The 12,468-nt window shown below is 50.4% G+C and overlaps 1 protein-coding gene across 1 annotated transcript in view; it reads right to left on the bottom strand.

Annotated features, from left to right (window-relative positions):
- Positions 1-12,468, bottom strand: part of LOC109879506 (rho guanine nucleotide exchange factor 18) — a 111,580-nt gene that overhangs the window by 19,209 nt on the left and 79,903 nt on the right. The window contains exon 27 of the mRNA XM_031838024.1: positions 5,613-5,858. Within this exon, the coding sequence (XP_031693884.1) occupies positions 5,613-5,858 (246 nt within the window). The remainder of the gene's footprint in view (positions 1-5,612; positions 5,859-12,468) is intronic.

The raw sequence follows: 12,468 nt of genomic DNA, 5'->3' as shown, positions 1-12,468 counted from the left end.
CGGGAGTTGCAGCGATGACTCTCGACCTTCGTCTCTCCCTAGTCCCTACGGGAGTTGCAGCGATGACTCTCGACCTTCGTCTCTCCCTAGTCCCTACGGGAGTTGCAGCGATGACTCTCGACCTTAGTCTCTCCCTAGTCCCTACGGGAGTTGCAGCGATGACTCTCGACCTTCGTCTCTCCCAAGTCCCTACGGGAGTTGCAGCGATGACTCTCGACCTTCGTCTCTCCCTAGTCCCTACGGGAGTTGCAGCGATGACTCTCGACCTTCGTCTCTCCCTAGTCCCTACGGGAGTTGCAGCGATGACTCTCGACCTTCGTCTCTCCCTAGTCCCTACGGGAGTTGCAGCGATGACTCTCGACCTTCGTCTCTCCCTAGTCCCTACGGGAGTTGCAGCGATGACTCTCGACCTTCGTCTCTCCCTAGTCCCTACGGGAGTTGCAGCGATGACTCTCGACCTTCGTCTCTCCCTAGTCCCTACGGGAGTTGCAGCGATGACTCTCGACCTTCGTCTCTCCCTAGTCCCTACGGGAGTTGCAGCGATGACTCTCGACCTTCGTCTCTCCCTAGTCCCTACGGGAGTTGCAGCGATGACTCTCGACCTTCGTCTCTCCCTAGTCCCTACGGGAGTTGCAGCGATGACTCTCGACCTTCGTCTCTCCCAAGTCCCTACGGGAGTTGCAGCGATGACTCTCGACCTTCGTCTCTCCCTAGTCCCTACGGGAGTTGCAGCGATGACTCTCGACCTTCGTCTCTCCCTAGTCCCTACGGGAGTTGCAGCGATGACTCTCGACCTTCGTCTCTCCCTAGTCCCTACGGGAGTTGCAGCGATGACTCTCGACCTTCGTCTCTCCCAAGTCCCTACGGGAGTTGCAGCGATGACTCTCGACCTTCGTCTCTCCCTAGTCCCTACGGGAGTTGCAGCGATGACTCTCAACCTTAGTCTCTCCCTAGTCCCTACGGGAGTTGCAGCGATGACTCTCGACCTTCGTCTCTCCTTAGTCCCTACGGGAGTTGCAGCGATGACTCTCGACCTTCGTCTCTCCCTAGTCCCTACGGGAGTTGCAGCGATGACTCTCGACCTTCGTCTCTCCCTAGTCCCTACGGGAGTTGCAGCGATGACTCTCGACCTTCGTCTCTCCCTAGTCCCTACGGGAGTTGCAGCGATGACTCTCGACCTTCGTCTCTCCCTAGTCCCTACGGGAGTTGCAGCGATGACTCTCGACCTTCGTCTCTCCCTAGTCCCTACGGGAGTTGCAGCGATGACTCTCGACCTTCGTCTCTCCCTAGTCCCTACGGGAGTTGCAGCGATGACTCTCAACCTTAGTCTCTCCCTAGTCCCTACGGGAGTTGCAGCGATGACTCTCGACCTTCGTCTCTCCTTAGTCCCTACGGGAGTTGCAGCGATGACTCTCGACCTTCGTCTCTCCCTAGTCCCTACGGGAGTTGCAGCGATGACTCTCGACCTTCGTCTCTCCCTAGTCCCTACGGGAGTTGCAGCGATGACTCTCGACCTTCGTCTCTCCCTAGTCCCTACGGGAGTTGCAGCGATGACTCTCGACCTTCGTCTCTCCCTAGTCCCTACGGGAGTTGCAGCGATGACTCTCGACCTTCGTCTCTCCCTAGTCCCTACGGGAGTTGCAGCGATGACTCTCGACCTTCGTCTCTCCCTAGTCCCTACGGGAGTTGCAGCGATGACTCTCGACCTTCGTCTCTCCCTAGTCCCTACGGGAGTTGCAGCGATGACTCTCGACCTTCGTCTCTCCCTAGTCCCTACGGGAGTTGCAGCGATGACTCTCGACCTTCGTCTCTCCCTAGTCCCTACGGGAGTTGCAGCGATGACTCTCGACCTTCGTCTCTCCCTAGTCCCTACGGGAGTTGCAGCGATGACTCTCGACCTTCGTCTCTCCCTAGTCCCTACGGGAGTTGCAGCGATGACTCTCGACCTTCGTCTCTCCCAAGTCCCTACGGGAGTTGCAGCGATGACTCTCGACCTTCGTCTCTCCCTAGTCCCTACGGGAGTTGCAGCGATGACTCTCGACCTTCGTCTCTCCCTAGTCCCTACGGGAGTTGCAGCGATGACTCTCGACCTTCGTCTCTCCCTAGTCCCTACGGGAGTTGCAGCGATGACTCTCGACCTTCGTCTCTCCCAAGTCCCTACGGGAGTTGCAGCGATGACTCTCGACCTTCGTCTCTCCCTAGTCCCTACGGGAGTTGCAGCGATGACTCTCAACCTTAGTCTCTCCCTAGTCCCTACGGGAGTTGCAGCGATGACTCTCGACCTTCGTCTCTCCTTAGTCCCTACGGGAGTTGCAGCGATGACTCTCGACCTTCGTCTCTCCCTAGTCCCTACGGGAGTTGCAGCGATGACTCTCGACCTTCGTCTCTCCCTAGTCCCTACGGGAGTTGCAGCGATGACTCTCGACCTTCGTCTCTCCCTAGTCCCTACGGGAGTTGCAGCGATGACTCTCGACCTTCGTCTCTCCCTAGTCCCTACGGGAGTTGCAGCGATGAGACAAGACTGTAACTACCAATTGGGGAGAAAAAAGGGGTCAAAATAAATAAAAAAAAGACAATATGTCCTAAAGAAGTTTTCATGAGGGCTAAAGGATAGCTGAACTCACGGGCTTCTACACCTGCATTGCTTGCTGTCTGGGGTTTTAGGCTGGGTTTCTGTACAGCACTTTGAGATATCAGCTGATGTACGAAGGGCTATATAAATACATTTGATTTGATTTGATTTGAAGAGCAGTGATGTTATCGGCTTGACTCAGAGGCCAGCCCAGAGCAGAGATCAGTCTGTGTGTCACTGATTTTCAAATGAAAAGGCTGTTGTGTTTCATGTCATCTGCCTGGGAGAAAACAGCCAGGCCAAAACAAGCTCTTACTCAGAGCTGAAAAACATCACACACACACAGTACATACGAGTACAGACACACAACAAGTAGGTCACATGGAGGAGAGGTGTGCCGTGAGGTGTTGCTTTATTTGTTTATTGAAAACAGGTTTGCTGTTCTCTTGCGATATATAAGATGGAAAGGGAGTTCCACTCACTCACGGCTCTGTATAATACTGTACATTTCCTTGAATTTGTTCTCGACCTGGAGACTGTGAAAAGACCCCTGGTGGCATGTATTGAGGTGTGTGTGTGTGTGTGTGTCAGTGCTGTGTGTAAATTGACTACGCAAACCATTTGGAATTTTCAACACTAATGTTTCTTATAAAAACAAGAAGTACAGTCAGCCAGTCAGCCAGCCAGTCAGCCAGTCAGTCAGCCAGCCAGTCAGTCAGTCAGCCAGTCAGCCAGCCAGTCAGCCAGCCAGTCAGCCAGTCAGTCAGCCAGCCAGCCAGCCAGTCAGCCAGTCAGCCAGTCAGCCAGTCAGCCAGTCAGCCAGTCAGCCAGCCAGCCAGTCAGCCAGTCAGCCAGCCAGCCAGTCAGCCAGTCAGTCAGCCAGTCAGCCAGTCAGTCAGCCAGTCAGCCTCTCCTCAGCTCTTACCCAGGAGAGACTGGCAGCATAGTATTTATATCAGCCCTCTGATTACAATGAAGAGCAAGACGTTCTGTTCTGGACCAGCTGCAGCTTCACTAGGTCTTTCATTGCAGCACTTGACCACATGGCTGGACAATAATCAAGATTAGAGAAATCTAGAGCCTGGAGGACTTGACCACATGGCTGGACAATAATCAACATATGATCAAACTAGAGCCTGGAGGACTTGACCACATGGCTGGACAATAATCAAGATCAGATCAAACTAGAGCCTGGAGGACCTGCTTTGTGGAGTGTGGTGTCGAACAGAGCATCTCTTTATTACCAACAGACTTCTCCCCATATTTACAACCATTGAATCTATATGTTTTGACCATGACAGTTTTACAATCCAAGGTAACAAGGCAAGTAATTTAGTCTCCTCCACTTGTTCAACAGCCACACCATTCATTACCAGACTCAGCTGATGTCTAGCACTTAAGGAATGATTTGCACCAAATACAATAATGCTCTCATCACTTCACTCACTAACAACAAATTGTGTCATTCGGTCACTCTCTGCATTACACCGCCACAGAAAGACCTGTTTCTAGCCACAGACATGGCCAAAGATCCTTATCATTAGGGACTCAAGGGAGATTCCCTCCACTTCCTGTGGAGTTGGCCAGGTCTTGATCTGACAAGTAACCAGCCAGAGATGCCATGTCATACCTGAACAATGTCGTGGTTGTGGTAGTCAACTCCTCACTTCAGATGGCTAACCCAGTCAATTCAAGTCAAACCAAATAATTACCCACAAGGCAGCTCTGGCTATCAGGGGCATCCGTCTGTCTGCAGAATGTTCCGGGTGAAACACAGTCCCGCCTCCCGGCGTTGAAAGACCAGATACATTTAATGATATGTGGCTGTAATGTAGCAGGTAATTCACATCTGCTGCATGCTAATACTGTTCTGTGCTCAATGACATGCTAGCTGTTCCCATAGACTTCCACTAGTTGAGCTAACGACACTCCATTTAAAAACAAACTCACACAATACAAGTTTTTGTTGAAGATTAAAAAGAGATGGAAAGAGAGAAGGAAAGAGAATATTTCCCTGTGTTGGTGGCTTCCTGGTTGACTAGTTAGAACTGTATTCAGATATGTGGGTGTGATTCCCCCATTACTGTGCTACTGCTGTGGTTATCACACGGCCCATCAGTAAACAGTCTAAGGGAAGTGGCAGGTGTGTGTGTGTGTGTGTGGTGTGCAAGTGTGTGGGCTGTTATAGGAATCCAGACAGACAAGGGGGGAGGAAGGATGGATGAAGGGAACAAAGAAGGGAGGGAACAAAGGAGAGGGGGGAGGGAACAAGGGAGGGAGGGAGTATCTTCAGTATTCGTGTATCTGTTCTCCTGTTGGCATAGGGACAGAGCAAAGGTAACACTGAAACACAGCAGAGGTGTTTGCTATGCTGGATGGGGAAGGATATGAGGGGCAAACAGAACATGATAGAGGCCTGTAGTGGACAAAAGGCAGTGTTAGCACAGCCAGCGCCATTAAGGGCTTCCGCCATTTTAATGTTGTCAACTGGGCGGGGCGTCCAACTTCATTGGCTGATCCCTCCTGGTGACCCTGTTGGGAGTCATGTCCAACCGGGTCATCAGGAGGGATCAGCCAATCCTGAAGAAGAAAATTAACTACTTCAAAATTGAAGTACTAGTTACCACAGCCACAAAGTAAAAAAACACTGCCTATTTACACAATTTATCGTCAAAAAGAAATGTGATTTTAAAACTAACCTTAACCCTAGCCACAATGCTAACCTTAAAAGAAGACCAAAAAGATCAAAGAAAATCATGTTTAGGATATAGCCAATTTTTACTTTGAGTTTGTGCCATCGAGTGGAATCCCTCATTCTTGGGTCTTGGCTTGATACTGGGACATGGCTTGGTGAAATGGGTTGGTAGGTCACCAGATAACTTCAAAGCTTTAGTTGTTAACCACCATTGAGGTGTTGGGTTGGGGCAAGTCGTGTTTTAGCCATATGCGACTGGTGCTGGTACGGATAGCAGAGCGATACCAATGGACACCGGGTGTAAGTGTAATATGTGTGTGTGTGAGAGAGAGACATCATCCCCACCTCAATGGTCTTCCTCTTGATCTTCCTCTGCTGCTCCAGGCGTTCCTTCTCCTTCTCCACTGTGCGGGTCGACTCCCTCAGTCTCTCCAGATCCTGTTGGTACGTCTCTCTCTGTCTCTCCAGGTCCTCCCTCTCTTCCGCCAGCTTCTCCTCCAGCCTCCTGCAGTCGTCCTCTCTCTGCCTCAGCATCCCTTCTGTGACCTCGGCCTGCAGCCTGTGGCGCTCCCGCTCTCTCTCCCAGCGAGCCTGGGGACAAACACAAGGTTAATCTCCTACTTCATGCAGACTGGTATAATGCAGTTGTTCTTCGAAGTGGCTGCGGTTCAGGATTTTCGGGAACCCAAAAGTTCAGTGGCTAAGTATTTATTTGCATGTGTTATATAAATATATATATATATATTTTAAAGGCATCAAATAGTTGTTTACTAAAAGTCCCCAAATGATCCAATGACGATCTTGTAATCCATTTGAAGGAATAGCCCAGCCGATTTCAGCACCGCTTTTAGACAAGCGTGGGGGGGCCTCGTCTTTAATAAATCAATACATTTTCTTTTCACTAACATCTTAGATATTTAGATATTGGTTAGGCTACAATACAATTAGGTTGTGGAAATGCTAAGTTGATGTGAGTGCTGCTCATAATCACCTTGTCTAGTTGGCTCAATTATCAGCACTGATCAGAAAATTTCGCCAGAAATGTTTTGTAGTTTAACAAGTGGATTATTTTGCTCTAGATTTGTAATTGCTTAGTAACCTAGGCCTACTCTTGACCAAAAGCCTGAAACTAGTCTTAAATCAACCATTGTGATTTTGTTTAACTGAATCTCTGTCTGTATATTTGGTTAATTCTCTGTCTGGCAAATAAGTGGAAGTGGTAAGGGGGGGGCTGTGGGTTAAGACATCCATGTCTTCGGCGCCCGGGGAACAGTGGGTTAACTACCTTGCTCAGGGGCAGAATGACAGATGGTCAGCTCGGGGATTCGATCCAGCAACCTTTCGGTTACTGGCCCATCGCTCTAACCACTAGGCTACCTGCCCAACGCTCTAACCACTAGGCTACCTGCCCATCGCTCTAATCACGAGGCTACCTGCCCAACGCTCTAATCACGAGGCTACCTGCCCAACGCTCTAACCACGAGGCCACCTGCCCAACGCTCTAACCACGAGGCCACCTGCCCAACGCTCTAACCACGAGGCCACCTGCCCAACGCTCTAACCACGAGGCCACCTGCCCAACGCTCTAACCACGAGGCCACCTGCCCAACGCTCTAACCACGAGGCCACCTGCCCAACGCTCTAACCACGAGGCCACCTGTCCAACGCTCTAACCACGAGGCCACCTGTCCAACGCTCTAACCACGAGGCTACCTGTCCAACGCTCTAACCACGAGGCTACCTGCCCAACGCTCTAACCACGAGGCTACCTGTCCAACGCTCTAACCACGAGGCTACCTGCCCAACGCTCTAACCACTAGGCTACCTGCCCAACGCTCTAACCACGAGGCTACCTGCCCAACGCTCTAACCACTAGGCTACCTGCTCAATGCTCTAACCACTAGGCTACCTGCTGTATAGCTAGTCTATTCGTTTACTCATCTATCACTGAACAGAAGCATTTAGCTTGCGATAATGAAGCCTAAATCAAGTGTAGGTCTATTTTGCTTGATCTCGTAAAAGGCAACTCCAAAATCCCACGGAGGTTGTGAAATATGAACACGAGACTCACACATCATGATGAATATACCTTTAATTGAAGACCCTACGACTGCTCCCTAACAAAGCAGAGGGAGTGTAGGAAACAGATGAAACGGAAATCAAAAGCATGGCCTCGTCTTGGGCTCAGGTTCAAAATATCATCATTTATTTTAAAAAACGACAGCGGTTCCACACGTTGCCATGACGCAAGTTGTGTGGGAAGAAATATTTGTATTGGATTCCGTAATATTTCATTATATTCTCAGCCTACTATAAAAAAATATATTATACTATAAAATATGTGCGTGACTGATCAGGGCAGCCTAAAGGTTTCTTGTCAGTTGAACTATTGATTTCATTGGCTCAGCCATCTGACCTATCGCAAATGCATGTAGTTCTGTCCTTGAGCTGTTCTGGTCTATTGATGTTTTGTATGTCATAGTTCATGTTTTGTGTTGGACCCCAGGAAGAGTAGCTGCTGCTTTTGCATCAGCTAATGAGGATCATGTACACATGTACATTCTACCTCAATTGGGCCGACCAACCAGTGCTCCTGCACATTGGCTAACCGGGCTATCTGCATTGTGTCCCACCAACCCCTCTTTTACACTACTGCTACTCTCTGTTTATCATATATGCATAGTCACTTTAACCATATCTACATGTACATACTACCTCAATCAGCCTGACTAACCAGTGTCTGTATGTAGCCTCACTACTGTTGTTTTTATTTCTTTACTTACCTAACACCTTTTTAAACAATATTGGTTAGAGCCTGTAAGTAAGCATTTCACTGTAAGGTCTACCTACACCTGTTGTATTCAGCATTTCACTGTAAGGTCTACTACACCTGTTGTATTCAGCATTTCACTGTAAGGTCTATTACACCTGTTGTATTCAGCATTTCACTGTAAGGTCTACTACACCTGTTGTATTCAGCATTTCACTGTAAGGTCTACTACACCTGTTGTATTCAGCATTTCACTGTAAGGTCTACCACACCTGTTGTATTCAGCATTTCACTGTAAGGTCTACCTACACCTGTTGTATTCAGCATTTCACTGTAAGGTCTACCTACACCTGTTGTATTCAGCATTTCACTGTAAGGTCTACCTACACCTGTTGTATTCAGCATTTCACTGTAAGGTCTACCTACACCTGTTGTATTCAGCATTTCACTGTAAGGTCTACTACACCTGTTGTATTCAGCATTTCACTGTAAGGTCTACTACACCTGTTGTATTCAGCATTTCACTGTAAGGTCTACTACACCTGTTGTATTCAGCATTTCACTGTAAGGTCTACTACACCTGTTGTATTCAGAATTTCACTGTAAGGTCTACTACACCTGTTGTATTCAGCATTTCACTGTAAGGTCTACTACACCTGTTGTATTCGGCGCACGTGACAAATAAACTTAAGATTTGATCCTAATAAAATAGCAAAAACACTAAATCCATGTTTTACTCCTCAACTTGCCTGGCATGGGAGATATAACCAAAGGCTCATCCTAGCAAGAATGTGCTAATAATGGGATTATGAATTGGGTTCTAAAAGAGAACACTGCCAGATCTTTTTGTAATATATATTTTTATTTTTAAATAGGCAAAACACAGTAAAGTCTGTCTGTAAAGGGTATGACATTCACCCTCTGTGTAGAGCTACGTGCTGCTCTGTTCTGGACCAACTGCAATTAAACTAGGTCTGCTTTGCCACAACCGACCTCTGTGTTCGGCTGCTGCTCCCCTGACGCTTCCTCCCTCTACTCGATCGCCCATGAATGTTGTACACAAAATACATGGTAGTAGACATGCTCAAATTACTATAGATCGTGCCTACCAAAACACGCCATTATTATTGCTCTCTATTGACAGGGGAAATATCAACCTGTGTTTTTTTTTTTTGCCCCAATGCTAAATTCAAGTGGGGAGTTCCATGCAGCTATCTAGACAGCATATCAAACCCAAGCAGGAGGCAAACAGCTGTATTACAGATGTAAACGTTGACTATAGCAGGAGGCAAACAGCTGTATTACAGATGTAGTCATCACTGTAAACGTTGACTATAGCAGGAGGCAGACAGCCAGTCTAATTAGAGATGTAATCATCACTGTAAACGTTGACTATAGCAGGAGGCAGACAGCCAGTCTAATTAGAGATGGTGTCATCACTGTAAACGTTGACTATAGCAGGAGGCAAACAGCTGTATTACAGATGTAGTCATCACTGTAAACGTTGACTATAGCAGGAGGCAGACAGCCAGTCTAATTAGAGATGTAATCATCACTGTAAACGTTGACTATAGCAGGAGGCAGACAGCCAGTCTAATTAGAGATGTAGTCATCACTGTAACGTTGACTATAGCAGGAGGCAGACAGCCAGTCTAATTAGAGATGTAATCATCACTGTAAACGTTGACTATAGCAGGAGGTAGACAGCCAGTCTAATTAGAGATGTAATCATCACTGTAAACGTTGACTATAGCAGGAGGCAGACAGCCAGTCTAATTAGAGATGTAATCATCACTGTAAACGTTGACTATAGGAGGAGGTAGACAGCCAGTCTAATTAGAGATGTAGTCATCACTGTAAACGTTGACTATAGCAGGAGGTAGACAGCCAGTCTAATTAGAGACGTAATCATCACTGTAAACGTTGACTATAGCAGGAGGTAGACAGCCAGTCTAATTAGAGATGTAGTCATCACTGTAAACGTTGAGTAGAGAGAGAAACGTGGAGGGAGGGGGGGAGTAGAGAGAGAGAAACGTGGAGGGAGGGGGGGAGTAGAGAGAGAGAAACGTGGAGGGAGGGGGGGGGGGAGTAGAGAGAGAGAAACGTGGAGGGAGGGGGGGAGAGTAGAGAGAGAGAAACGTGGAGGGAGGGGGGGAGTAGAGAGAGAGAGAAACGTGGAGGGAGGGGGGGGGAGTAGAGAGAGAGAGAAACGTGGAGGGAGGGGGGGGGAGTAGAGAGAGAGAAACGTGGAGGGAGGGGGGGAGTAGAGAGAGAGAAACGTGGAGGGAGGGGGGGGAGTAGAGAGAGAGAAACGTGGAGGGAGGGGGGGAGTAGAGAGAGAAATGTGGAGGGAGGGGGGGAGTAGAGCGAGAAACGTGGAGGGAGGGGGGGAGTAGAGCGAGAAACGTGGAGGGAGGGGGGGAGTAGAGCGAGAGAAACGTGGAGGGAGGGGGGAGTAGAGAGAGAAACGTGGAGGGAGGGGGGGAGTAGAGAGAAACGTGGAGGGGAGGGGGGAGTAGAGAGAGAAACGTGGAGGGAGAGGGGGGGAGTAGAGAGAGAGAAACGTGGAGGGAGGGGGGAGTAGAGAGAGAGAAACGTGGAGGGATGGGGGGAGTAGAGAGAGAAACGTGGAGGGAGGGGGTGGAGTAGTGAGAGAAACGTGGAGGAGGGGGGAGTAGAGAGAGAAACGTGGAGGGAGGGGGGAGTAGAGAGAGAAACGTGGAGGGAGGGGGGAGTAGAGAGAGAAACGTGGAGGGAGGGGGGGGGAGTAGAGAGAGAAACGTGGAGGGAGGGGGGGGGGAGTAGAGAGAGAAACGTGGAGGGAGGGGGGGGAGTAGAGAGAGAAACGTGGAGGGAGGGGGGAGTAGAGAGAGAAACGTGGAGGGAGGGGGGGGAGTAGAGAGAGAAACGTGGAGGGAGGGGGGGGAGTAGAGAGAGAAACGTGGAGGGGAGGGGGGGGGAGTAGAGAGAGAAATGTGGATGGAGGGGGGGAGTAGAGAGAGAAATGTGGATGGAGGGGGGGAGTAAAGAGAGAAACTTGGAAGGGGGGGGGAGTAGAGAGAGAATGTGGAGGGGGGGGGGGGAGTAAAGAGAGGAAACTTGGAGGGAGGGGGAGTAAAAGAGAGAAACTTGGAGGGAGGGGGGGGAGTAAAGAGAGAAAACGTGGAGGGAGGGGGGGAGTAAAGAGAGAAACGTGGAGGGAGGGGGGAGTAGAGAGAGAAACGTGGAGGGAGAGGGGGGGAGTAGAGAGAGAGAAACGTGGAGGGAGGGGGGAGTAGAGAGAGAGAAAACGTGAGGGGAGGGGGGAGTAGAGAGAGAGAAACGTGGAGGGAGGGGGGAGTAGAGAGAGAGAAACGTGGAGGGAGGGGGGAGTAGAGAGAGAAACGTTGAGGGAGGGGGGGGTAGAGAGAGAAAACGTGGAGGGAGGGGGGGGTAGAGAGAGAAACGTGGAGGGAGGGGGGGAATAGAGAGAGAGAAACGGGAGGAGGGGAGGTGGGGGGGGAGTAGAGAGAAACGTGGAGGGGGAGGGGGGGGGGAGTAGAGAGAGTAGAACACGTGGGAGGGAGTGGGGGGAGTAGAGAGAGAAACGTGGAGGGATGGGGGGGGTGGGAGTGAGAGAGAAACGTGGAGGAGGGGGGGGAGTATAGAGAATAAACGTGGAGGGAGGGGGGGGAGTATAGAGAGAGAAAACGTGGAGGGAGGGGGGGAGTAGAGAGAGAGAAACGTGAGGGAGGGGGCGGAGTAGAGAGAGAGAAACGTGAGGGAGGGGGGAGTAGAGAGAGAGAAACTTGGAGGGAGGGGGGGGAGTAGAGAGAGAGAACGTGGAGGGAGGGGGGAGTTCAGAGAGAGAGAAACGTGGAGGGAGGGGGGGGGAGTAGAGGAGAAACGTGGAGGGGAGGGGGGAGTAGAGAGAGAGAAACGTGGAGGGAGGGGGGAGTAGAGAGAGAAACGTAGAGGAGGGGGAGTAGAGAGAGAAACGTGGAGGGAGGGGGGAGTAGAGAGAGAAACGTGGAGGGAGGGGGGAGTAGAGAGAGAAACGTGGAGGGAGGGGGGGGAGTAGAGAGAGAAACGTGGAGGGAGGGGGGGGAGTAGAGAGAGAAACGTGGAGGGAGGGGGGGAGTGAGAGAGAAACGTGGGGGGGGGGGGGTAGTAGAGAGAGAACGTGGAGGGAGGGGGGAGTAGAGAGAGAACATGGAGGGAGGGGGAATATAGAGAGAAACGTGGAGCGAGGGGGGGAGTAGAGAGAGAAACGTGGAGGGAGGGGGGAGGAGTAGAGAGAGAAACGTGGAGGAGGGGGAGTAGAGAGAGAAACGTGGAGGGAGGGGGAGTAGAGAGAAAACGTGGAGGGAGGGGGGGGAGTAGAGAGAGAAACGTGGAGGGAGGGGGGAGTAGAGAGAGAGAGAACGTGGAGGGAGGGGGAATATAGAGAGA

The sequence above is a fragment of the Oncorhynchus kisutch genome, linkage group LG13 (genome assembly GCF_002021735.2).
Source record: "Oncorhynchus kisutch isolate 150728-3 linkage group LG13, Okis_V2, whole genome shotgun sequence".
Classification (NCBI taxonomy): domain Eukaryota; kingdom Metazoa; phylum Chordata; class Actinopteri; order Salmoniformes; family Salmonidae; genus Oncorhynchus; species Oncorhynchus kisutch.
The sequence above is the reverse complement of the archived record's forward strand: the minus strand, read 5'-3'. Positions and strand labels throughout refer to the sequence as shown.